Here is a 27,761-nt window from a genome sequence, read left to right on the forward strand (position 1 = left end):
GTTAAGCTCATTATTGGTTAGTTGCCTAAATACCAAGCCCGCCCCTAGTTTCTCTTCTGTAGTTATCTGTTCCCACCTGCAACATTCTTTTCCCACCGAAATCTCCCTGTTACCATGTAACAAGAACAGCCAAGGACAGTGTATTTTTGCTTTACTTCAGATAAGCTGAGAGCGATGTGCATTTTTGTCCAGCCAGCTGGACTATGTCTATGTGAACTTTTTCAGCTAGCCAGGTATCCACATGCAAGGAAAAAAGCTTACTGCATCTGTGGTTAGAGCCGAATTAAAATGGATACTTTCAGGCCACTAATGCTCAAAGTGTATCCTCTTCCTTCACCTAATGAAATACTTTTCTCCTACTATGAAACTTAGCTTTTATAGGTGGAGGCTAAAGATAAGGATAGTGATACTATTCATAACACACACTAGTAAATTACGTGGCATAACCCTAACTACTTACCCTTCACTGCATCTAGGGTCACGTTACACTGTAGTTACACAGACAGCTACAGAAGAGCAAAATCTTTCCTTACTGGAAAATATGTGTTACACACATAACTTATGGGTCAAGCATGTGACTGTATTTTTATTTTATTTTGGGGGATTTCTTTGTGCCAGCTAAAATAGCTGAATTCTTCCAGGGCAAGTCTTAGCTCAGGACTATGTTACTTGTTGCAATACATTACCAGAGGCCTGGTGCAACTAAGCTTTTGGTAAGTCATCTTTTTGTGCAAGTGATGCCTCCTTGTTATTTCAAATTGTTCCTCTAGTCTTGCATACTTGTAAGGTTTCTACAGCTTTATTCATTACTACACAAAAAGTAGAAATCCCTCCATAACAAATAAAGGTAGGATTGTTGTTGATCCCTTAGGCACCAGCTATTTCAGCTATTAAAAAAAGCTTCCTCTACAGAAGCTCATCTCTTTTTAAAAATTCTTTGTATTTCAGAAAAAGCCACATGTTTATCCTCTGGCACTCCTCAGTCTTGGACCTCTCTTCTTCACACAGAAACTTCGATGATGACGTTCATTCTGTACAGATGAAGACAAGAGCTGAAATACTTTGTAAGTGCTCTATATTAGGACTATACTGTACAGGAAATTTTAACATGCCTCAAAATGTGGTTTTCTATATATGAACTAATGTGGCATTCAATTTTTCATCTCTGTAACCTCAGTGATAAAAGCAAACTGCTTTCCTGTTAAATGTTTTCCATACAGTATAATGCAGATTACTTCACACATGATCTAAAAGTTGTTTATAAAGTATAATGTTTTAAGTAAGTTTCTCTAAAGCACTGAAAGTTGATAGTAACTACAAACCAGGATTTTTCTCAATTTTTTTTTAATACTTTCAACTTTTAAATACTGGTTTTAGATTTGTGATTGTAACATGGAAGAACCAACTTCTTTCAATTTTTGAAACTTATTAGAATCATAAAGCTATTATAGAACAGTTACAGAGTCTACACAATCAAGGTACTCAAAAATATGACTCATGTTTTAAGTCTGTAGATGAACAGTGGCAATTCAAATACAGTGTTATCTGTACAATTTGACAAAAATACAGGTGGACAATCTGATTAAAGAGAATCTGCACAACTTCAGATAAGCTAGCTCAGCCCGATTAAATAAAAGGTAATTTCCCCCACCCCCACCCCAAAGTGCATCACATTTTTCACAGATAAATTTGTCAAAATAAGAATGTTCAGGTTCTCAGACAGGAGAACAATGACAGTCTCATCCTCACTCCTAATACAAGTTCCATCAAGTCATTTCCTTCAGATCTAGTTTGGCAGCATCCAAATGGCTACAGATATTTAGAGAATGGTATCTAATGGAGATGATTGTTGCGTTCTCAGCCCTTCAGACTGGTTCTGCTTCTAAAGACATCCAGTCTAGAGTCAGGAGCTGCTTCTGCCAAGACCACCATAGCTGTATAAATACTACTGAGCCATTAACAGGAAAAAGTGAACTCAGAGCACACAGATACAGAGCAGTGACTGAAGAGAGTGATGGGCGAAAAGAGAGACAGGTCGAATGTCTTAAAACCATAATAGCAAGATCCCTTCCAGAAGAATCTAATGGCTAGTTACACACAGACAATCTAAGAGTCCTACAGAGAAGTGTCTTTTTTTTTTTCTTCATTTTTTTTATAAAGAGGTCAATTAATACCCATTTCTGTATCTTGCAACTCCTTCCATATTCTTAAAGAAGCCTCTCAACATTGATGGGGCAGGGCTAGCTGTAGTGAAGTACCAGTGCCTTTATCTAAAAGTAAACGCTATTCTTTACAAATGGTATCTGTAGTGTAATTTTATTTACAGAATAAATCACAAAAGTACATCACATTTAGTGCAAATGCAACTAATGATATAAATTTATATACTGCTTTGTAAACTTTCCATACCTTCATAGAATAAAGCTATCCAATTAAATTAATAAACTTGCCTGTGTTCCAACAGTTACCAGAAATGGCAAATAAGGAGTTAATTTCTTTCTATTTTGGATTTCATTTTTTTTTTAAAGTTCCCATCAGTGGCTATGGTGGAATGTACCATTGCTTGGTTGATTGTAAAAAGATGAAGTACATTTGAGGTATAAGATTTTTTTTTAACATCTCTATATAAAATGCTCACTGGTGATAGAGTAAACATGTACATATTTTCATCTTATTTGCCTTACTAGCATTACCATATAGGCACTTTTCTACATGTTCGAATTAACAGAGTAACTCTGTAATAAGGCATATTCCATGCACACCATTAGAGAAAGGCAAATAAAAAGGAAGAGTTATATGGAGCATGAAATCTGCATGCATGTATTATGCATGATTTCACCTCTGCAGAGAAGATGAACAGACTGAAGTCTTTCAACACTGCGCAGATCACATTTAATCATTTACCAAATCTTCACCGAGTTACTGTATTTTCAGACACCTACCATACTATATCAAATAAGACTTCCGGCTTTCTTTTGAAAAAGATATGTCTCAAACTTCTCTTGAGATAGCACAGGTCAGTGAAACACTGAGCAATCTCTGAAGGGTTTCCAGCTATGGGACATGGACAAAAGACCTCAAAGCCAGTACCAGTCTGCCACAGTCCTCTCCTAATGAGCATCTCCAGAATCAAAGGCAGGCAAATATCTGACATTTAAATCCTCACAGCAACTAAAGGGAACTTTTCCAATAATGACTATGCATTTTTATAGCTCTGACAGGTTTTTGATCAAGAGGCAAGTAATTTTCTACATAAACCTCATATCATGGCTTTATTAAGATGAGGAAAACACATGCAGGATCTGAAAATAATGTACTCATCCTCATTCTAGACTGGGAATGTTGCCTTATGTAGTTCATATTACTTCAATAATTACTATAGTGTACCTTCTCACAGTTTTGGGAAAGCCCTGGATATCATGCAAGAAAGCAGTCCACATACAGCATGGACAGATGACTTCTAGCTTTCAGGAGTCTCTTGCCCTCTCATACAGAACCTTCCTAGGTATTTCTGGATCATGTTTAATAACAAAAATTCTGTAGCACATATTACAGAACTAAAAAATACAATAGAAATATAGATATATCTGGAAAAAATAAAGCTTTTCACACTCTTACTCCTTCAGAACTAGAGATCGTCATAGGAGTAAGACAATAGAAAAGGCAAAGTCGTAAGGATATTGACAGCCCTCAGGTATTAAGTGACATTTTATGTAACAAGATGATTCATTATAGAAACCAGCAGCAGTGAACTGTGATTATACAAAGCAAAACAAAACCTACCAATAAGTCACCTGGGCTTTACTGAAGTCCCTCCCCTCATCCTCCCCAAAATACCACTAGATTTTTGTGCATATAAAGCACATACAGTATGCTATATGTGCATTTGTCTTTTGTGCTTTTTAGACATGCACAAGAACTGCGCGAATATCTTAGGAAGGCTGACTGAAATTCTGCAACTTGTTTAAAATTAAAGCAGTAACTCACGTTGCTGATTCAAAGTTGTACATGTTCTTTTAAAGCAAGCAAATAAAAATAGAGCCATATACATGTTATCAATACATGTATTTATAATTACACACTGATTCAGCAAGAAAAGTTAGCAGGAGAGAGCTAGTGTTAAATATTCAGCCCCACGGTGTTGCAACACTTCTTCACTTCAGTATAGAAAGCCTAGAACTTGGGCCATAGAAGACTGTAGATCCTTTGTTCCAGCATGGAGTGCTCTATGCATGGTCACTTCTCCAACGTGGAATGCTCACCCAGTCTTGTTTGGATTGCTGCAGGTAAGCAAAGACAAAAATACAGCACTGAAAAGTTTGAACACTAAGAGGAAAACAAGAACTTGTTGAACACCTTAAACAGTATCAGCACTGCTATGATCACAAATGAACTGTTTGCTCGTGACGGCCATGTTTTTAATGGTTCACCTACACTAGGTCTCCAACAATATACAGTGAAAAATGTGAATCATTACAGGGCTACCTGTTACAGAGGGATCAAATAAATAAGACTTTTGGAATCTGACATAATAAACAGAATCCAAAAATAGGGGTAGCTTATCTCATGCCTAGAAGCAGCGATTAAAAACTTATTTTCAGATCATGCTGTAATACTAGAATTACCACATGGAATTTGATGGTTTGGTACGAGTTACACATAATGAAGTACGCAGCAAGAGTCCACACTAACAAGAATTAGAAAAGAATACTTTGACCATCAAAATATTCTATCAAATATGCAATTATAAGAATTTAAGATATTAAAACATCACAAGGCTCCAGAGAGACTTCACTCTGTTCTTTCCAGAACAAGTGTAAAATGCCTGTGGTAGCTGAGAAAAAACAGTATCTATTCATACTTCTTCGTAAATTAAGACGTGTGCAAAAACGTACAAGATAAACTAATAAAGTCTACAAAAATTAATACTTGGTAACTTGTGGAGCCCTTATTTTTCATCCTAGTAATACACATGAATTAATGAATGTTTTAAACTAAGCACCAAATTTATGCCAATCATAAAACGTTTCTAGATGGAATACTTCTGTTTGACCTTAAATTTACACAAGTGAATGAAGAACGAAAAAATTAGTGTATACCTGCTAATACTAGAATAAAATAGGCTTTCCTGCTGTTTTCTCTTGCACGTATGATGTAAAACGCTTCAAGAATTTTGGGTATTCTCGTTTTGCCACTGCCCGTAACACTGATGCTGGTGCCCATCCTCCTGGGTTCACTAGAAGTAGACAGGAAGAAAGACACTGAAATACAGCAAATCCACTAAAGGCTAGAAAAGAAAATTCAAGTTTGTTATTCCTGCAACTCTTTCTGAATTAAGAGGGAAGAATAACGATCACCAAATATTTATATGCCCTTACAGCTTAAGCTTAGTCCAATTCTATGATGCCACTATTTAAAAAACATTAAACATGAGTGTTGTGAGTCTTTGGGGGATACCAAATGGATGATGATATTCTTTAAGTACTTCCAAGAAACAACAGAAAACCAAGACTTAAGTCACTTCTTATTTCAAAGAAAAGAGAAGCCAAACTTAACTTTCCAGCAACTGCTGCATTTGTCTGCGGAATTGCTACATGGCTGTTGTCTTACAAACTATTTTTTAAAGCACTTAAGATTCAAATGAATTCTGAACTATGCTTCAATTCACAGGGGAAGTATTTTGCTGAAAAAGCTGTCACTTCACATATAGTCATAGTTCAGAATTTATCAATGAAAATGTGTTTAAGTAACCGGGAAACTTCTAAAAAGGAAACAAAGCAGCTTACCCCATAATTTAATTATTTATTTAGTATTATTTATACAGGATTTAACACAGATCATATCACTCATATGGCAAGGATTTAGGGAACTAATTTTTCAGACTTTGACTCTCAGTAAGCCATGTAATAGGTGGTTAAAAGTAATAAGCAGGTGAACTACTCAAAGTGTCGCAGCTGCAGGAGAGGAGCTATTAAGTATGTAGCTCGTACTACAATACACTGCTAAATACTGGGCCAGTGACAATATAGTTTGGCTTTAGTAACTTTTCAGTCAATATTAAAGATACTATCAGTTAAAAAGGCTAGATTATACAGCTTGCAAACATCCTCATATTTGCTCTTCCCTACACTGAGGGTACAAACTGTATCTTCGCTGTCAGCAGCTTTTCAGCCTAACAAGATGAATTGGGGGGGAAAAAATTACAGCAATACATGAAAAAGACATACTATTACTGAAGCTAAAAGCTATGCCAAGTCATCCCAGTTGCAGACAGTTCTGCCCACCCTCCTCCACCCCAAGGGTCTGTACTTAGGACTGAGCTACACACCATTTCCGTTTATTCCTCCCAGCATGCCACAGAATGAATGAATCCATTCTCTAATTCATGTAGCACATTAATTCAAGTATTTTTGAACATGAAGACCAAAAGTGTGACGCTATATGTAAATGTAACAGAAAAGTACACAAAGCTTTTTTTGCCAGTATTCAGCTCCCCAGAATTAGCTTACATCACAAATGTCATATTGAAAAATTTTAGACTTACCATTAGCTACATATGTAATCTTGCATAGGATGTTGTCCCTGCTTATTTCCTTGTTCCCCTCTGGTGGGCTTACTAATGTCTGACAAATCATAGCTATATTTATTTTGGCACGGACACAGCGATTGTTCAGCTGCCAAAAAAATTAAACATTTGTAAGTCTCTACATTTGTTCCAGCATACTTCGCTGCTAACATTTCAATCTACTATGAAGTCCAGGACACCTCAGAAGCTGTGTTTCTGAGAGTGTGCATTCTAGCACTACATGGATGTAACAAATGTGTGAAATGAAAGGTACATGGTGAACTGGGAAAGGGTTAAACTCAAATGCCTGAATCTCAGGTTACTGCTTGCTTAATAGGTATTACAAGTGAATTACTTCAATTACTGTGACAAATGACTAGAGAAACATTTAAAGAATAATGAATCAGCATTTACAAATACCAGTTAAGTCACTTTTCCCTGGTAAGCTGGCTATGGCATAGCAATCAGCACAGAAATACTCCACAGAAAATAACCCACTGCTACTACCTGACAGAAGCAAGGCAGAACTGCAAGATGGAGGTTTAACAGATTCCACATCTACAGTTATACAAACCTACTCCTGTATCTGACAATATGTAAGAGTTATTGATTTGATTCCACATGAAATCAGCTCAATTCTTTAAGATGTTTACAAATCTCCAGAAATTTTGCTTGTATTCTACTGCAACACCTTAGGTCTGCCAACTGCTGAGGTAAGGCAAGAAGGCTTTTGGCTCAGAATGCTCTCATCAGGTCACTGCATCACCTAGTTTAAATAAACTAGGTTTTTGCATAGCCTCCTCAACTCCCACACATTAGTATTGCACACGCATTATCATGTAATGGAAAAATATTACCTTAAAAGCAGAAGTTGACAGAATGAAAATAACACTTACAGGAGCACTGTCATGTTCCACTGAGAAATTGCACACAATCCATGTTTCAGGATCATTTTCACTGAATGCTGGTATCTTTCTGATGGCAGACAAATATAGCACATCCCTTTGAGAAGCTGGCCACACCCTCTGCAGAGAAACAGCTGAATATAAACTTTCCCAGTTTTGTAAATTAAATACTTACTATCTTTAAAAGCAAAACACAAGCAAGGCAAACCAGGTCAATCACATTATTTAAGTTTCTTCAAGTTAGTTATTTCATTTTCAAAACTGAAACAGAATATAGCTGTACAGATGAGTATCAGGTTATATAGCTATGCTTAATTTTTAAAAATTTAAGGCAAAAATTTAAGGCCTTTGAAACACAGAAAGCCAAGCTGCAATGACTTTTTCAGCAGACAAACAGGAAGAGGCAGTTCCCCTCCTGTTCCCTCAACCTGAGGTTTACTTTTTAGTTAATACTTGTAAGACACAAACTGAACTAGTATTTAAGTATAAAGTAGATGCATCCACAGTTACTTAAGTCTTCAGAGAGAGGTGTAGAAACATATTTAAAACATGTATTATTTCAAAAAGCTACTACTTCAGTAAGATAGATTTGGTAAACTGGTATTATCTAAGAGAGTTTCAGAAGCAAAATGTCTGACAAAATAAGAAAATATAGAAGAGCCATTTTCCTGACACTCAATAGGGTTAAAAAGTCTAGCCGTTACTATAACACTATACACTTCACACAACTGTCTACTTAAAATCACGAGTCCTCTTACAATACAGAAGTTTAAGGTAACTGCATTACTGACAAAATTGTCAAAGAAAAATATGTGGTTTAATATTTGAGTATACTAATACTTGGAATCATGCAAGATTAAAGATGAATCTGTACACTTCATTCTCAATTTTTTTGAGCCTTTAAGCTACAGTTGTGGAGTTATAATACAAAGGAACTTTTTAGTAAATTTACACTAGAACTGGCTGCGGGAGTAAGAACATAATGAAATTACAAGAACAAATGTTGAACCAGCAATTATACCACCTCATAATGCAAATATGCTTGTCAACTAATTGTGGTCAGCAATAATTTGCATCATTTCATGAAAACATATGATACAGTGGTATAGGTTTCTTCCTTGTAGTCAAGTGTTGATTTACTGTTTCCGTTTGCTTTAGATGACTCTTGCCTTTCTGACAGTGATATATTTAAGAGATTAAAAGCAATTCTCATTTGTTATTACAAGCTCTATCAGGCACATGCACAACCAAATATGCTATCAAGACAAGTCTGAAAAATTGATGAAGTTGCAATTTAATACAGAACTTGTTCTGAAACAGTTCTGAACAGTATTTTAAATTAAGACATGAAAGTATTCAGAATCAGATTAGAACACATATGCCCCAGACTGTCTCAGTAAGGTATGCATACGGCTGAAGTGTTATTACCTTATGTGTCTGGTAAATGATGATTGCGTTATCAGCTAAATTTTCCACAACATGGAAATTTTCAATTGTTGCTAAAAGAGGAGGAGGGGGGAAAAAAATAATCCATCAGTAACCAAGCAAGATGTTAGGTCATTGTTATAAACAATATCCTTGCTGATAAACGTGCAAAACTTAAGAAGCAATTCCTTACTTTCCCAGTCATTACGAACATCGACATTCCAGAAGTAGTGGCAAACTTCATGCCCTGTCACCCCTTTAACAGCATGGGTTGCTTTCAAAGGATCTAGAACTATTCCATTCTCTTCCACCTCTCGTCTGTATACCTATAGCCAAATATAAAGAAAGAAATGTAGAATAGAAATTGTCAGAACTGTTCATGTTTTAATTGTTTAAATTTCATCAGTTTTTTTAAAAAAAACAACCACCTAGAAGACTAACACACAAACCATTTGCCATGTCACGGTTCCTGGAAACTACCAGTGCAGGCATTCTTACACAGCAATTCACATTATACATAAATACTAGTATTTTGACTCCCTACTCAAAAATTAAGCTACTTTATTTACCACTATGTACAAGGATCCATACAAGCACAGTAGAGCAGCCAACACAGTAACTTCCTACTCTTAACATGTTTGTACATTGAATTTACACATCATTTTGATACCATGTTTTAAGTAGGAGAGAATGAGAAAGTAATCTGCAAACGCAAAGCTATTGCAAGAGTTAGACAGGATTTTGTATGAACAATTAAAAGCCACAGCTCTTTGTGGACTCCAGTCCTAACTTGAAAGAATGCTATTCTCAGAAGTTTTAACAGCATAACTTGCCGAGTGATAGTATTCCCAGAGAATCATAGAATCATTTAGGTTGGAAAAAAAACCTTCAGCTATCATGTCCAACCATAAATCTAACACAAGTCTGGCAGAGTGAAATTATCCATCTTCACAGCATATAATCTCACATCAATTACACAAAACCCCAAGCATTTACCTTCATTTCTCCTTCTTCTACCACTAGCTGCCAATTGGCATCTCCTCCTACATCTTGCAAGGAATACGTCATGTGGTTTTGTACCATCTCTTCCACCTTTAAAGAAGAAAAAAATAAATACACATTTTTAGCTCATTCATTTCGTCTTCTTGGGCAGAGACTGTACACTATTGGAAGCCACAAGTCAATACTTCAGACCCTGTGCAGAAGCAGAATTTGGACAACAGAGCTTTCTATTACAGGTTAAGAACCAGCAGATACTTCTGGACTTCAGAAACAAAGCCCAAGACCTTGATTCAGCTTCCAGCTTTCTTTATGGGTATTTCCTATCCTTCCTTTGTACCTGTAAAGTGTCAAAACTCACTATTTCTACTTAAGACAATTTTATTTCAGCATACAGGAACTTACTTCAGGTATCTCTAAATGCAATTCCAATGCACTGCAAGATACTCAGAGGAGCATTTAAAAATATGAACAAAGGTGGGGGGTGGGGAGGAAGACAAACTAAGAAAACAAGTGCATATCACAAGTTATATTGCAAGAACAGTGAAGGAAACAGTAATGAACAAAGCATGCTTATTTGGTTTCATTGGCATCTTTGCACAGCTAGAAAAAAAGACAGAAAAGCTTACATTAAGAAAATTTATGATGAATCAGACTACTATTATAAAATAATTTAAAAATTATTTAGCTAGGTAGAAATGTCCTTTTCTTAAAGGCCAAATATTGGACACATTTTTGTCAAGCTATGTGAATACCTCATTTTATTCCATATACCATGCATGTCCTGGGACAAAGAAATAGGAATTTTATTTTAAATCTATAATCTGTTTCTTTTGTGTCCCCCGCTACCCCCACCCCCCCTCCAAAATCCCACTCTCCCCCAAATAAAAAGAGAAGCAAAAATATAAAGTATTAATTGCTGTGTAATTTTTACAAGTACTGGAACTATTTTAATAACTTTTTTGCACCCAAAAGGCAGGCGACCACAAAACTTGTCACAGCAAATAAGTCCATGTGATTGACACTATTTTCCCAAATCACTAGAAATACCGTTTTTTTCAAGTCAGACAGCACTACAAGCAAAGGATAGTTAACTGACCAACACAAAGATTAGTCTAAGTGCACAATCACAAGATGAATAGCTTGAACCTGTACTGTGAGTGGTTTTGCACAACTTAACAAAAAAATAAAGCCTAGTGTGCCTATAAAAACATATAAAACCTATTTGAGCAAGTAGTACAAGTAGAAACCAAAATTAAGTCATATTTAATTATCTTTTTCTGATACAATACAGAATTGAAAGATGTTATTTACTTCTAACTTCAAGCACTAATTTTGTTTGTACTATGTACTCCATGGACAACACATTCAAAAACCAGGAAGAAAGGTAATTGAATCAATTAAAAAAAATCGTTGAAGTACATAAACTAGAATTTCCACGCAATGGATTTTATTTTTATTTTAACTATAGTCTTCCCTACAAAAGAAAAAGTTATCAGTCCGGTTTTTGGGTTTTATTTGGTTTTGTTGTTTGTTCTTGAGTTATAATGAACTAAACACACCCACAAGATTTGTGTTCCTGCTTTTAAACAGGACATCTTTTCCTGCCAGTTACTAGCAGGTTTCCTGTAAAGGATTCTTCTATTTATTTTTTCCAGAGAAACAATGACAGTATAATCCAAAACAGGTAAGAATGTGGACTGTTTAGATATTTAATTACTGCTGTAGGTCACACTTCTTTCAGAAACTAATCCTCAGTATGACCCCAATGTTTACCTGCAACACCTTCAGGTCTCTGCGTGTCTTCTCCCCTAGCTCTTAATCTATTAAGGACAAAGCTAGCTTTTGTATGTTTGTTTTGTCTTTTGCGGCTTTTTGCTTCATGCTAAATGCAGATGAATGATGGGAGTAGCAAGGGAAGAAGAGAAGGTCGTATCAACAGGAGCGCAATGTCAGCTTTCTTACTTCTGCTTCACCAAGCAACTGCAGTACCTACAACTGCCTTGTGCATACATACTACCTGTCCAAACTATGTAATCTACACGTTGGCCGCTGTCTGTCAGCCTGCAGCTATTGCAGAGGCACACAGTCAAGACTCACAGGCTCCTCCCTACTGGACAGGCCTGCATTTACCTCTGGTTCCCTTGTAACCTGTATGCCAGGTGGCCTTGGCATGAACTTTAAGTGGGAAGTTCTTCACTTCAAAGGCCCTTAGAACAGCTCAATGTTTTAAAATCTCAGTGCTTTAAAAGTGATCTACAATTCAAAAAAGTAACTGCATTTTAAATGAAAGTGACCTGACCTCCCACTTAACTGGCAGAGGCAAATCAATGCCTTTCTAGAGGCACACTGAAGAATTAGCTCCCATCAGAATACATTTTTATAATTCTCAACCTTAAAAACAAGGCTGCAAGTCTCTACTTAACCTTTTAGTGATATGAAAATTCCCTTTGTATGAATGAAGTCTAGAAACAAGTCACATTTATTCAGAGTCAAGATATTTGCTTGCCTTTCTAAAAGCCAAATCTTCAGCCTGGGGACAGAGGCCAGCTTCATATTAATAACCATTCCAGAACAGGTTGCCACCAAAAGAAGGTGTGCTTATGTTTTCTTCATACTCTCAGTTGTCTTTCACCTGCTTTTTCAGTAGCAATGGAACTCTAAATTTCATTTCTAAATGGTTAGATTTCAGCCTCACTAGTGCCCAGATACTCAGGTTTATCATACAAATGCACAAACATTACTACAGGCATAAGAGAGGTGAAAATGAGGAGGCCTGCATATTTTAGCAACTGTGAGTTTCCCTTGTATTGAACTGTCCACGTACCCAATAGCCTGATAGACAACTAGTTCCTATCTTTGGAGTCAAACATGCTTCTTTATTACTTGATCTCCCCCCTCCTCCCAAAAACTGAAAAACTAATTTGCTTACTGGAGTACCAGCAGATGAGCAAGCCTATCAGTATTGTGCAATTATGACCCACACGCTCTTTCCCTAGTGGTAAGTTCCAATTTCAGAAACTGACTGCAAGACCAAGTGTCAGGGTTTCAGTCCAATGAGTATACCCTTAAATATTAGGGTCCTGCTCAAAGCTGCTAGTAAGGTCTGCAGATGGTACAATTCCAGGCTCTGTTAATCAAAAGAAAATTCATTCCTTCTATTTGAAAAAGCAAGTTTTTTTCAGCATTAGTTAGTGATTTCAAAAAACCCTCTAAAATGACAGATGTCAGAAGGAAGCTCCATATTCACAATCACATACTGACCACAGCGGAAGGAAACTAGTGGCATGAATGCCATGTCTGAACAACTTTTTTTGAAACTAAAGAGCGAACACATGAACTCACCTATCTAATTCTACTCTAAATTATGATCTTCAGAGTAAGCACCTAGAGTAATTTTGTATATTACTGGAATATGTCTATGACTACACTGACATATTCAGGATGTCGACTTGTTTTCTGAAGGATAAGTGAATATATTGAAATGCTCAGTAAAAATTCTCATACCCACAACCTTGTTTGCCAACAGACTTTATGACCTTACAGTAATAAAACTAGTGGCAGTGGTAAAAAAATGGTAATAGTAAACCTTGATGTTTAGTATATTAATGTCATTACAAACAAAAGTTAAAGACAAAGATTAAACTTTTGATTTAAAAACTATTCAATCTCCAGCCCACACAAAACAGGTGTTATTCAACTTCTATAATAATCAGAAATGCAAGATATTCAAATGGTAGGCATTTTTATTAAAGCTATGGAATTAAATCCAACAGTTTCACAAGATCTGGGCCTCTGCACAAGTGATATGCATGCAAGCTGAATGTAAAAAGACAACCATTTAGTACAGAAATAGAGAACTCCTTTGTTTATCTCAATGTACTAGTTTAAAGCAAGCAGTGATTTATGTAACAAAAAACCCAGGTTTCTAGAGAAGAGGATGAAATACAGCAGAGATATGCAACCCCCACTCTACACATTAATACAGTACCTGGGCGCTGAATCTGTGAACATCATCAGAGGCACTGACTAGATCAATGGAAGACATGGAGGAAGAGCGACTATAGGGCTACCAGAGACAGACAAAGAAAAAACCAAGTAATCAGAACAAAGGCACAACAGAGCATTCAGTACCAACTTACAAGCACAAGATAATGAAGAAAAGGAAAACAAAAGCACCATAAGCAGCAAGCACAGCAGCAAACGCTGATCTCATGCACCTATTCTGTACTATGCTCCCAGCGTAGCTCAGAGGAGCACAGTGTTTCTAGTAACACTAAAAAACAGTCAACTGATCCTGATACAAGTGACTGGATGTTTTTTTTTTAATAAAATCAATTCAATGAATTTTGGTGAAGGTATCTTAAAAACACTGAGGGTCACAAATTGGGAGTTTTCCCTTGTTAATTCTGACAAGCTTGATACAAGTCAAGAGTATTCTAAACAGATACTCCTATTAGTATTTTTTGAGCCAAGACAGAAAACAGTCCTTCTCCAATTCCAGCTACTTCATTTGGAAGCGAGTATACCATTGAAAGTTACTAGAAACACCTAAAAAAAGTTAATATCTCACCTACTCATACAAGATATTATACAGAACGATTACAGGTCAGCCCATTATTTGGAGGAGATCATAAGAAGTATCTTACCTTTTGGACAAATCTGTGAGTCCCCACAGCAGAATATGCATCTCCAGAAGGTAAGGATGTTGGCCAGTGTAATCTAACCTTTTCGCTTTGGGACTGCAACAAAACAGGTTTAATTATTAGTAGTCAACTGCCACTGGCTGGACTATGAGTCATCCTCAATCTATGTAGTGGCTAAAACAACTAATGCTGTCCACGACAGGCATGAAGCTGTCATCCTGCTGGAATTCTCAGTAAGTGAACAGGCCTGAAGACTGAATTCATGTATACCTCAAGGTATATTTCTGAGTTAAGCAGAACAGATCAGATCCATGTAGTCGTACAAAAGTCACTCAGAACTTTTACACTCAGCTAAGAGACCCCAAGCACAGGCACTCTGTTGGGTATATATGCACCCTGGAAAGTCTTTTAGTTTTAACCAAGTAATTATATTCACTGTATTCATAAGCCTAAACACTTTCAAGACAGAGGATGCTGCACCACTTTGTTACTCCCTTATTTTATATACTGCTGTGTGTTCTCATATCCTGTATTTCCTCACATGCATCTTACACCTTTTTTGATCCTTGTCATTCAAGTGTATTCAAGAAATAAGTTAGAGAAGTAGTTGCAGCCTTCAGAATTTTTAAATAAAAAGCAAACACCAACACAACTGCATCTTTCCTATTTCACATACTGTTAGTCAACAGATGCTTCAGAGCAATAATTAGGTTTTGAGAAACAGCTGCAGCATTTGATATCCTTATTTGCATAGGGCATCAGTTACATATAAAGGTAAGTTTTATATAGGACACTCATCTAGGAGTTAGAAAGTAGAGACATTCAGTTAGCATAACACACTATCCTTTTCTATATAAACTACGAAGTCACTTTCTCAAAATTAGTGTTAAGCAACAATATTTCATGTAAAAAAATCAAGTGAATTCCTCTTATCAGTGTGTCAGAATAAGCTACCTAGCGCTTCATGAGATGCACCACAGGACTGAGTTTAAGTCAGAAGTCTCCCATGAAGTGCCCACCTTAAGACATTTTTCAAGTACCAATACCTGTTCTTCCATTTTATCCTGTCTATCAAGAGCAGCTTCAACGGCATCAAAGAACTCTTCTTCATTAATCAGACTATTAGGACCCTCCTAGAGCATAAGAAACAAAACCAGTTCAAAATTTTTGAGCTATGAGAGTTCCACTTCACTTCAATATTAGAAATTCATACTTATGTATTATGCAGAAGCAATTTTTTTCTATAGACCTCAAATATTTTCACCGATATTCTTAGATTATAGTTTCTCTGAAAACTCTACTTGTTAAAGGAAGTTACTCTTCCTAAGTACAATTTAGGGATAGTTGTATAAAGAAGAAAAAACCCAGGAAACTAAGTTACAGTGTTAGTATGCCTTCACATCAGATTTAGGTTTTAATTAATCTATATAGTCTCTTACAGATGTTTACAGTGTGTCAGTAAAGTACACATATTAACATAATTGTGTAGCTAAGCCTCCTTCCAAGTATTCCAGTGCCTTGGGGAATCCAATCCAGGATAGACTTCAAATATGTGCTCTCAAAACATAACAAGAGAAGATAAAATTCTGGGGATGTCTATCGAAAATTCTTGGAAAGAACAGTTTAACACTAAACAGCTGGTAGAGCTGAGTCAAGGCATAGCATTTTTTAAAATCTCAAAAGTAGAATTTGTACCTCATAGTCTGGCCCTCCAAAATGGGACTTTTTCTTCAGTTCTGTCACAGCATTTTTGTATGCTTCTTCAATTCTTCTCCTTTTTTCTATCTCCTGTAAAATTACATGATCATTTGGTGCAGAGAGAATAAACTGACTGAAAATAGTCAACACACCAATAAATGGAATGAGCAGTATAGCTTTTTTCCAAGTTACAACTGCAAAGCTCTGATTTTCTGAATTTATTTGCATGTATGCATTATATATACACCCATATACATATACTACATAATACAAAGCTTGGGGAGCCAGTAACCTTCAGGGTACCTTCTTTAAGTCACAAGAAAGAAACCACATCAGTGACCAAAAACTAGTTATCTAGTTTAAGCACAGCTATTCATGGTTTATTAAAGTCAGACTTTGTATCTGAGTGACAGAAATCTCTTTGACACAGATGCTTGGGCAGAGATAACAAAGGGTGAGTATTAAGACCAATAAAAAACTAACTTGTTGAATGTGGTGAGACACTAATAAGTCACAGCATGTAAGTATGTATCTATGATCAGCTGGCATGGGACAAACGCAAATCATTGTGAACTCTATGCAGAGACTAACTACTCAACATCATTTTCCCATAATAGGTGTGACTGTACTAGAGCCCTTGATGTCTGTAGCATTGTCTATTTTGAGTAAAAACGTAGTAAAGCCAGAATCAGATTAAGTCTAGTATTTCCTGGGCAAATTCTACATACTTCCAGATAATTCTCAGTGAAAAACCTATAAACACAAAATTCTTGCAGAAATCAGCTTTAATATGCAAGATGTTCCTCTGTCCCCTTTCAGAATCACTTCATGTGGAACAAAGTTCGGTCTTCCAGGTGATGAAAACTTTGTTTTAGATAACATAATTATTCAGCAACCCAATTTGAATTTTAAAGATTCAGTGGAGAACCCTTAAGCAATACTGAAAGGCTGACTTTACCAACTGGGTATCTGGTGGTAACATTCACTCTGGAACACATTTTCCAGTTTCTAAAGAAAAGTTTCAAAAGTAAAGCAACAGTTTTGATGTAAAACAAAGTAGTATAGTTTTCCACAGGAAGATTCTTAGGAAAAGAAGCAGCACTTTGAAGACAGTATTGTCTTCATCTGTGAGTGTTTTCCTTTCTGAAACTATCACAAGGAGGCAATAACTGCTAACACTTACGTTTCACAGAACTTGGCATATTTATCTTTTTTTGAAAGTAACTGGAGAGTCCTGAAGATGCATAAAGCATGACTTGACTATAACTCATTGAGAAAAAGAAGTTTTACCTGAACACTTGGAATGAAAAACAATACACACCCCCAACTCCTCCTCCTGCTCACCTCAAATCCCCACACCTTCTGTACTTACATCTGCAAAGTAGTGATAATTCACATGTCAAAAGATAACTCTAAATCTGCCAGCTTCTCTTGGCAACAACATTAAATAGGGAAGAAATAGGGAAACTGTTTGCACAGCAGAAAAATTACTGGTGTATTAAAACCATGTAAGATTTAATGAAACGTTTAAGTTAAAATTGTCAAAGGTGAACAAATAAGCTACCTAAACATGCTAATCTTAAAGTAAAATTAAATGTTCAGAAGCTAAGTTTGCTCATTAATAACAACTAGTACAGTTAAATGAAACTAACAGAAAAATGTTGTGGGACTCAAGACAACATGAAAAGCATCATCACAAGGATTTTGTTGCAAATGAAACAGTGGACCGAATACTAGAAATTATACCCTTGCTTTGTTCATACATTTTAAGAAAAGTCTATTTTAAAATATAGTTGAGAGGATCACACTGGAAGACATAACTGCACTGGATAAACAAGAAGCCAAGCTCAGGATCTTAACATCTAAAAGTAAAAGGCTAAAAGCAAAGCTGTAACTATAATTACCTCTAGATAACATTACATGCTTTTGTATTAATTTTATTCTGGCCATCATCTATTTTGGTAACAGAAATAAAACTAAATATAGAACACTAAAATTACAATAATTAAGTGCATTACTTTAGCTGTGTCCTTAAAAATAAAAAAAATGTTTTTATAATGAGTTTCTTATTCTCAAAGGTTTAGAAATAGTTTCCAACCTTCAGAAAGTAACATAACCCCCTGTTATTTAAAAAAGCCACAAGGCTGGGGGTTATAGAGAAAGTTATTAACTTCATAACACTGTATTCATCTCTAGTCAGACTGTAGTCACCTGTAGATTCAACAAATTCTACCCAACTTGAGCTTTTTTAATAGGAGATTTTTTTTAGGACAGCTATGATTTTGAAATACATTTGCTTCAAGTTCAGCAGACATAAAACCATCTTGCATCTTTAGGCTAAGCTAGCTCTTAACAAGATAGAGGTCGTATAATTTTGTGAGGTCACGGGACCCTTACTAACCACCTTTGTGTGTTGCTGTTAAGTAAAAGGCAGTTCTGAAACTACTGGATTGAGGAGGCTGGAGAGGAGAGCCAGATTACAGGGGCACTCACACTACTTGTAAAATGCTCATTGATTTTAGCCACTGACTGAGATGTTACTCTTCCTCTGGCAAAACTGCACACCACAGAGCCAGAGTTGTCAGTCTACTGACACGCAAATGACAGACTAGATGCTGTCCCTTTCAACGCTGCTAGATGGTCTTTTACAGGCATTGGAGCTCTAGAACCCTCCCAGCTAGAAAGTAAACACTAACAGTTGTGCAATGTAATGTAATTTTCCCCTCTAATCTCTCAGAGAAGGTATTCTGAACTTCATAATCTCACAGTATTTACTTCCTTCTCACAGCAGTTTACAATCTAGCCAAGAAAACCAGAAGTACAAAGATAAATACCATTCTCCTCCCACATCTATTTATCAAATGACTGAGCAATGTTTTTTGTTCAGGCCCACAGTTAGAGAAGATAACTCTAACAAAGCCACGTTTAACCACTGAAATAACAAGACAGAGGAAAAAAAAAGCAGCTCTACAACTGAAGTGGAACAGTGTGAGCAGAGGTCTGAACACAGTCAACTTTTGTCTTTAAGGGTGTAGGTGTCATGGTGCTGGCCACAAGGGACTGCAGGGGTGGCCTTTATGGGAGGAGGCCAGGGGCTGCCCTGTGTCAGACACAGGTGGCTCTCGCCAGACCTGAAACAGACCCACTGCAGCACACAGCTGAGTCCATCCACCATGAGTGGGGCACCTCTCTGAGAATGTATTTAAGAGCAAAAAACACCCCAGGGAGAGAGGAAGGGGGAGCAAAAAGTGAGAAAAAGCCCAGATGCCAAGGCCAGAACAGCAGGAGGAGCAGCTCCAGGCCAGAGAACATATCCACACTGCAGCCCATGGCGGGCATCAAGCCAGAGCAGAGGGACATTTCCTGAAGGAACAGTGTCCTGTGGAGGACTCACACTGCGGCACATTTTTTTTCCCCAGAGGACTGCTGCTGCACAGTAGGGATCTGTGGTGGTGCGGGGAAAAAGTTTGAGCAGAAAGGAATGGCAGAGATGAACTGTAAACCCCATTCCTTACCCCACACTGCTTGGGGCTAGCAAGCAGTGGGTAGAGGGGCTTGCAGTGAATGAGTGAAGCTGAGCTTGGGAAATTGGGGAAGAAAGCTGTTCTAGTGTTTGTTGGTTTGCTTCCTGTTAACTGAATCTTTTATAAATCAGAAAAGTGATTTTTTTCCTAAATCAAGAATGTACTGCCATGAAAAGAACCAGTAAGCAATCTCATCCTATTTATTCCATTAACCCTGCAGAATGGGTGGTGAGCAGCTGGACAGGCATCTGACTGTTAGCCAAGACTAGCCCACCACAATTGCAGATTATTTAATTAAATAAAAATCTCCTCTTCCAGAAGGCCAGCAATTAGAGGAGTACAAATAAAAAGTAATTATTTAATAATATTAGAAGTATTTTACCTTGGGTGTGCTGTAAACCCCAGAAAATTTCACTGACATGTATGATTTTAAAAAAGTTGCAAGTTTACCAAAGCAGAGTAACTTAAAACCTCCAAGACTTTAGAAACTGCTGGTATTTTAATTTTTGGGAAAAGAACTCCAAATAAGCTTGTGACCCCTTTCAAAATGTATTTACTCATGCTACACAAGGCATCAGTCACATGAGACCTAACATGTCATTTCGGATGAATTTGTTAACCCCGTGCAGCTTAAAACAAGTGCTTTACAGTTAGTCCCCAGAAGAAGAAAAAAGTTACAAATAACTAACCTAAATGAATTGAAATTATATAGTAATTATTATTCTGTATTAACATATACTAACTTAGAGACAAGAAAAATTCATCACCGAGTAAAATGCTGGCTGGACAGTTGAGCCTGCTGGTCACCAGTGGTGTTCCCCAGGGCTCAGCATTGGGGCCAGTCCTGTTTAACATCTTTCTCAGCGTTCTGGACAAGGGGATCAAGTGCACCCCCAGTAAGTTTGCAGATGACACCAAGCTGGGCAGCAGCGCTGATCTGCGGGAGGGCAGGAGGCTCTGCAGAGGGGTCTGGACATGCCGGACCGGTGGGCCGAGGCCAGCTGGATGAGGTTCAAGAAGGCTCCGTGCCGGGTCCTGCAGCTGGGTCACACCAGCCCCACACAGCGCTACAGGCTGGGGCAGAGCGGCTGGAAAGGGCCTGGTGGGAAAGGGCCTGGGGGTGCTGGTCGGCAGCCGGCTGGGCATGAGCCAGCAGGGTGCCCAGGTGGCCAAGGAGGCCAGCAGCACCCTGGCTGGTGTCAGAAGCAGTGTGGCCAGCAGGGCAAGGGAAGGGACTGTCCCCCTGCACTGGGCACTGGTGAGGCTGCACCTCGAACCCTGTGTTCAGGTTTGGGCCCCTCACTGCAGGAGGGACGTAGAGGGGCTGCAGCGTGTCCAGGGAAGGGCAAGGGGCTGGGGAAGGGTCTGGAGCACAAGGCTTGCGAGGAGCAGCTGAAGGAACTGAGGTTGTTTAGTCTGGAGAGGAGGAGGCTCGGGGTGGGGACCTTATCGCTCTCCACAACTACCTGAGAGGCTGCAGGCAGGTGGGGGTGGGTCTCTTCTCCCAGCTAACAAGCAATAGGACAAGAGGAAACAGCCTCAAGTTACTCCAGGGGAGGTTTAGATTGGATATTATTACTGAGAGGGTTGTCAAGCATTGGAAGAGGCTGTGCAGGGTGGTGGTGGAATTGCCATACCTGGAGGTGTTTAAAAAAACCACGTAGATGTAGCACTTCAAGACATGGTTTAGTGAAGGCCTTGGTATTCCTGGGTTAACAGCTGGACTTGATGATCTCAAGGGTCTTTTCCAACCTAAGTGAGTCTATGATTTTATGATCCATGCACTAAGCAAAGTCTCATCAATGTGAGTGAACTGTGTTTGCTCATCCAAGAGACAAGAATGTTTTTGAGGGGGGGACCTAGCAGTAGCCTTTTGGTACCTCCAAGGAAGTCATTAAGAAACAGAGCCAGACATCTTCACAGCAGTCTACAGTAGAAGCACGAAACACAACAGGCAGATACTGGAATAGGAGTTACTCCAAGTGGATATAAGAAAAATATTTTTTTCACTAGAATAATAAATGAGCAGTGGAACAGGCTGCCAAGAAAAGCTGTGCAGTCTCCAGCCCTGGAGATGTGAAACCTGACTCACGAAAGCCCTGAGCAACCCAGCCTGATCTCAAACCGTCCTTCCTTTAAGCAGGAGGTTTGAGAGAAAAACCTCTTGAGGTCTTTAGCCTAAACTGAATTACCCGCCAATTCTACTAACAAGTTTCAAGCCTTAGATCTACTGTAAATTCCTCCAATGACTTAGATGAAGCAGTAACAAGCACTGACAGAAGTCTTAATACAGTTAGACAGGGCTAGACCTTTGACATATGAACAAAGGTGACCCAGAAGACGGGGTAAGGATTCAAACATGGAAGTATTTTGTCTGAATGCATTCATTCTTTGAATTGTGTACCACTAAAACATATGAAGTAGGATTTGAAGTGTGACATACACACCACATGGAGTCATGTTAAATGAAAAATGGAATAACAGCTATAGGACTGCACAGGACACCAGCCATTGATGGCACGATTCTAGAAATCAAAGCCTGAAGTACAACCTATTCATGCCTCCAGCACATCTCAAGAGATGACACTGCTCCTTTTAAGTTGCTATAGTCGTTTAACAGGCTCAGCATGAACTATTGTTGCCATTAGAACAACAGATATCCTAATACCATGTTTTAGCCAATTAGTATAAAACATGACTTAATCTCCTAAAGGAAAGTAAATAATTGTATGTCAAAGACATTTGAAGTTAGAACAATTTGTTCTCCTCAGTATTGTCAATATCTACCACAATTAAATTATTTCTGAGATTTGCACATTATTTGCAAGCATGGATAATTAGGTCTCTTTTAGAGGGCTGCAAGCAATACACTTATTACTGTGCAATACTGTCAGGTTCTCTATAGGCCTGTATTTTTTATACCTACCATCTGAACAAGGGCTGGGAAAAGACAGACTATAATGAATAACGTTACTTTATCACCAATCAGGACAAGGCTTTAATGTTTTCTAGAAGTAGTAATGAAAACACTTAAAATTAACAAATGCTGTACATAAAAATAAAAGCAATTCCTGGAATAAAAATTTAACAAGAACTGATTTGAAATGTCAAGCTAAACTTTTGTTTTTCAACAAAAGTAAATGGAAAATGATCTTACCTTATCTAACCTTTTTTGCCAGCTTTCTTCACGTTTTACCATGAGTTCAATACAATGAGAGAGTGTAGCAAGGATCCCAGCAGTAGTTGCCTTGAAAGTTATAGCTTCTCCTTTAAAGTCTATGCCATTAATTCCTTTGGGTGTCACATGCGGAAACACTAAAAACAAACATGAATCATTCACTGATAGCTGCCTTTAAGTCAAACAAGCATTTTACATGTATGCTTCATATTACAACTCTTTGATGAAAACAGACTGGCTAGAAAGTTAATTAAAAATAAAAATCAAAAGTCCTAATAATTTTCAGCTATCTACAGGATAAGGAAAGAGGTTCAAAAGGAGGAACGCATCCCTTCAGCTTCATCTTGCTATACTGTATTTCAATTCTGCTTGTAATGCTGTATTACTCTGCACTCTGCAAACCATGTGGGTGGAGGGAGTGGTAATACTTTGTAACAATAGCAGTTTGACAGCTTGAAGTGGGGCCTAATTAACACAGAGCAACCTTAAAACATATCTGATACAGCACTAGGAAAGTAACAATTTCAAAATGCAATCAAACCCAGAATGTAACAGTCAAGGTTGCCTTAAGCAGATAGTTACAAATTTAAAAAACTCAAAGCAAAAAGGTATAAGATAAAAGTATCAAATGTTGAATTACCCAAGTACTGTGGGTTTTGAAGTTCCAACAACTATTTCATGCTGTCAACCAAGCCATCTGTTGCTAAGGTTATTTAAAGAACTCATTTAAAATGTGTGACAAAAAAGGGTACCTATTACATGTCAAACTCCTATGCAGATTGACATAATAACAAATCAAACACTACACATTAATGTAAAAAAATACTAGAAAGCAGAAGTAACACTCATGTGCAAGCTGACTGAGCCCAGCACAAAGTAACTCCTGCTATGTCATGGGGCAAGCTAATGCCTTACCATCTAGCTGGATATCACTTTTTTTACCCTAGTCTGTCAGTTCGTCAACCTATCACTGTCATAGTTTAAAAAGTACAAGTAATTATTTGTTTAAGTTTAACCTATATCTCTCTGCAAGAGCAAAGCAGAGCTTTCAAGCAGTTGAGTTCTCGTAGGGAGGATAAATGCAGTTGCTGCTCTCCAATGACAGAGCACAGTTATCTACACTTCAGGAACAGAGAGCAATCATCACATGGTCTTAAGCAGTGGTTCAAGTCTCTAGAGGTTTTATACACCCTTTTTTCAGAAGGAACCAAACTTTTTCAGAGAGATGATTACAGGCTACACACTACAAATACCTCAAATAAGCATACATGCTACAGTAGAATACAGCTTATTTGTTTCATGTTAATCAAGAATACTCCCTAAAAGGTAAAAATGATGGAGGCTGGAGAAAAAAAAAAATCTGTTTCAGAAAGAATAATGATAAAGCAGCTCCCCCTCCCCCTAACAGCTGCAGAGGGAACATGCGGGAGGCCAACGCTGAAAGTGGTATAAGCTGGCAAGGAGGCAATACAGCAGATTCCCCGAGAATGATGAAAATTCCACAAGAGCTTCCCATAGCACTTCATGACTGAAAAACACAGTTTATATTAATAATGTGTCCTGTTGGTGTAGACCACGCTCATATGCAGGCTTATCAGCACAGCTACAGTGCTTACAGATGTGATTTTTTTCTCATAATTATGCAACACGCTAGACATGCTGAAGAAACTACTACTGGCTGCAACACTATAAAATCATTCCAGAAATCTCTGTGGAAGATTGTAAGGCAGAAGCAGCAACACAGCTCATTTCCTGGAAGAGTACCAGCTTTTTTCCTAGATACCTTTAGGTCTCAGCTATAGCTCGTTAATACTTCCATACGGTTTCAGTCATCATATATTCAAAGTCATTCTTTAATGGCTAGTCTCAAAGTAGCACTGATACATGCAGAGCTTGCAGTTTTAAAGACAGTGTCCATAGTTTCTTTCAGCCATTGTAATACTGGGCAAAACTGACCTTGTTGCAGGAAGATGCAAAACCTGTTTCTTTGAAGAGATGGTCAATCAAGAGATTCCTTATGATGGGAGTATCTTAATTCAATCCTAATGACAGGTGACTTTTGTCTTCCTGGAAGATGTCAAAAGATGATCTCGAGCCTCACCTCAGTAACAGCTGAGCTTCAGCACATTAGAAGTATTTGTCAGGAGATTCTCTTATTTAGAGAGCGCAAACATCTTTCCTATTCCTTTTTTATGCTTTTTTCCTGTTGGCTACAGATTTAGTTTTTCCAAATGAAATCTGGCATCAGAAGATCTATATGGTTCAAGGTAAAGGCCGATAGGAAAGTGTTCTTACCATTACTAGCTTGCTGATCAAACTACATGTAGCCAAGTGAAAAAAAGCAGCAGGATGATTTTTTTCCTGCTTCTAACTTCAATTTCAACACCTTCCAAATGGTTCCTTTTTAGTTATCCTGTCCTCTAAGCATTTTACTTTATTTCTGATTTTTCTTCTCTTGCCTTTCATGTAAAGGATTCTTCATACCATGCTTTAGCCTTCAATAGCTCTTTTGTCCTGCTCTTCTACACCTTTATGTCTGTTAAGATAGGTCAGTTTTCCCTTCTTGTTCCTAACATTGTTTGTAACTGTGATAAACGCAGTCATGATTCATGTCAAAAATAAAATGTACTGTGATAAGTATAATTGTTGTACCCTGTGTAAATCTGGGACCTGTATCGCAGTTGTGGTGAGTGGGCACACGTGGTTCTCTCCTTTAAGACGACGTGATGGCTTCCCTTTCCCCTGAGGCAATCGCTGCCTGGAAAAGCCCGCCAAAGGAGATAAGGTAAGCAAAACCACACCACACCAGAGAAGGCCAGAAGGCCCGCGAAGGAGACAAAAGACCTTGAGATTTGAAAAAGCGCGCTAAAGGAGAGCCAATAAGAGGAGAAGGCGTACCCTAACGGCCCAATGGGGAAAGAGCGGGACGAACATCTGGCAAGAAGGGATTTGGTCAAGATCCAGGCATAAAAGGCGCTGCTTTTAGGACTCAGGTGTGTGTGTGGTGGAACTAATTGAGTTCTCCGCGCACCCAGCGCTGTTTTTGCTTAGTTTCTCAACCTAAATTGATTGAACCCAAAATAAAATTGTTTTAATTGTTATCGTTTATAACATCACACTTCCACAGATGTTACAAGCACCATGTGTTTGATCAAATCTGTTTTCCAGTAAAACAGCAAGTTATTTTAAAGACAGTAGGTAGAAAGAAGTTCCTTTATCTTTCCCATTTTATGCCACCTTAACATCTTATGTCACTAAAGTGAAAAAACATTCGAGTGCATGACCATTTATTAATATGAAACAGAACAAGGTCTTAAAAGATTAGTCAGGATGAGTTTGGTACAATGCCCTTTAGAAAGGAATGTACTCTGAATAATTAGAAAAGATAAGGTGGGCACCTCAAAGAGATAAGGAGACCATCAAGTCAGAAAATTGATGAACAAAGAAAATTGAAAGGTCTACTCCACCTAGATCCCACCTATTGTGAATGGAATGTTTAGGTGTCAAAATCACATGAGTACATATGTAAAGATGTTGTGCAACCTCTCATGAAAACTGTACAAAATACCTAACTTTCCACTGAAAACTTGTGAGCTAATTTGTCCAGTGCGAATCAGCTAGCTCCTCAACGTTGCATGAAATAAACACCTTTGCTGCTTAAAGACAAAATTAGTCTGAGCAGTTACTCTGTGCCGTTTTGGCATCAAATACATACTGTTGCTTATCTTCTGTGGACAGCAGTAGGATCAATTATGCTTAGTCTTCCTCTAAGAACAACACCATTATTTCAGCAACACATTGATGAATATTCTTCCTCCATTCAAAGCACAAAAATCCAACATAAAAACCCACTGTGGTTTACATTGAATTTCTCTCCTTAAGCTTGTGCAGCACTTCCATCTTTATAGTTCCAGCACAAAGCCACCTTCCATCTTCAAAGAGGTTCCCTTAAGTAGGTTTCACCTGCTCTTCCTATTCTTACATAACTTTAAATCAAATACACTCATTTTCCTAAGCACATGAATGGGAACACCTCCTGGCCATGATTATATGCTCTTAGTGAATAGTGAATGCTGTACCACTTATCTAAAGGATGACACACCTATGTTTAGTTAAAAGTCGGGAAATGTCTAAGGACCCTTACTGCCACGTGACGGATGTACAGACTGCTAAGTCCTTGGGTTGGTTGTCTTTAGAAGGGATATTTTGTCTTAGATTCTTGTTGTACATGCAACATGGCAAAGATGAAAACTTTAAACATGGCCGCTAAGGAATAGAGTCTGCGTAGAGACAACTCCTCAAGGACATTGCGCAGGCATGAGATATGGAAATGAATTCTCAGAATTGTAATGAATATGTAAACAATTTCTTGGAAAACTAATGAATAGATATGAGTTGCTTGTATAAATGGGGGACTGAAAAGTCCCCTTGGTGTACATGACTTTGGTGGAGTGATCCCCCATGCACCCAGCGCTGCCGAATAAAGATAACCTCTGCTCGCCTGCATATTACGAACTGATTCTTCAAATCATTAGAATCTAAGATTCCCAATGGGTAAATATTGCTCAGCCAATCTCTCCCTTGGTGTTTTGTACATGCAACTTGTTTCATTTACCAGATTTTAACTGGAAACTGACCAATAAATCTGAACATCTTCACAGTATTCTTCCTAGGTCTTCACTCAAATATCCTAGAGAACAAAGAAAAGAAAACCCCTCCCTATCCAGAACTACTTCTTCAGAGTTGTACACAAATCTCCATAGTCATGTTAACTTTCTCCTCCCACCCAGGGGAGGTGCAGAGGAACAGATGTCAAAAGAC

General features: G+C 37.9%; 1 protein-coding gene across 2 annotated transcripts in view; it reads right to left on the reverse strand.

Annotated features, from left to right (window-relative positions):
* Positions 1 to 566: 566 nt before the first annotated feature.
* Positions 567 to 27,761, reverse strand: part of CERT1 (ceramide transporter 1) — an 80,826-nt gene continuing 53,631 nt past the window's right edge. The window contains exons 7-18 of one of the 2 annotated variants that reach the window (XM_040579446.1): positions 22,920 to 23,077; positions 16,236 to 16,328; positions 15,587 to 15,673; positions 14,544 to 14,636; positions 13,886 to 13,963; positions 9,892 to 9,987; positions 9,089 to 9,221; positions 8,899 to 8,969; positions 7,462 to 7,590; positions 6,545 to 6,674; positions 5,100 to 5,236; positions 567 to 4,280 (exon numbers count right to left, since the gene is read on the reverse strand). In XM_040579446.1, the coding sequence (XP_040435380.1) occupies positions 5,109 to 5,236; positions 6,545 to 6,674; positions 7,462 to 7,590; positions 8,899 to 8,969; positions 9,089 to 9,221; positions 9,892 to 9,987; positions 13,886 to 13,963; positions 14,544 to 14,636; positions 15,587 to 15,673; positions 16,236 to 16,328; positions 22,920 to 23,077 (1,196 nt within the window). In that variant the 3' untranslated portion in view covers positions 567 to 4,280; positions 5,100 to 5,108. The remainder of the gene's footprint in view (positions 4,281 to 5,099; positions 5,237 to 6,544; positions 6,675 to 7,461; positions 7,591 to 8,898; positions 8,970 to 9,088; positions 9,222 to 9,891; positions 9,988 to 13,885; positions 13,964 to 14,543; positions 14,637 to 15,586; positions 15,674 to 16,235; positions 16,329 to 22,919; positions 23,078 to 27,761) is intronic. The other variant, XM_040579447.1, reaches the window with a different exon arrangement.

This window comes from Falco naumanni, chromosome Z (assembly GCF_017639655.2).
Source record: "Falco naumanni isolate bFalNau1 chromosome Z, bFalNau1.pat, whole genome shotgun sequence".
Classification (NCBI taxonomy): Eukaryota; Metazoa; Chordata; class Aves; order Falconiformes; family Falconidae; genus Falco; species Falco naumanni.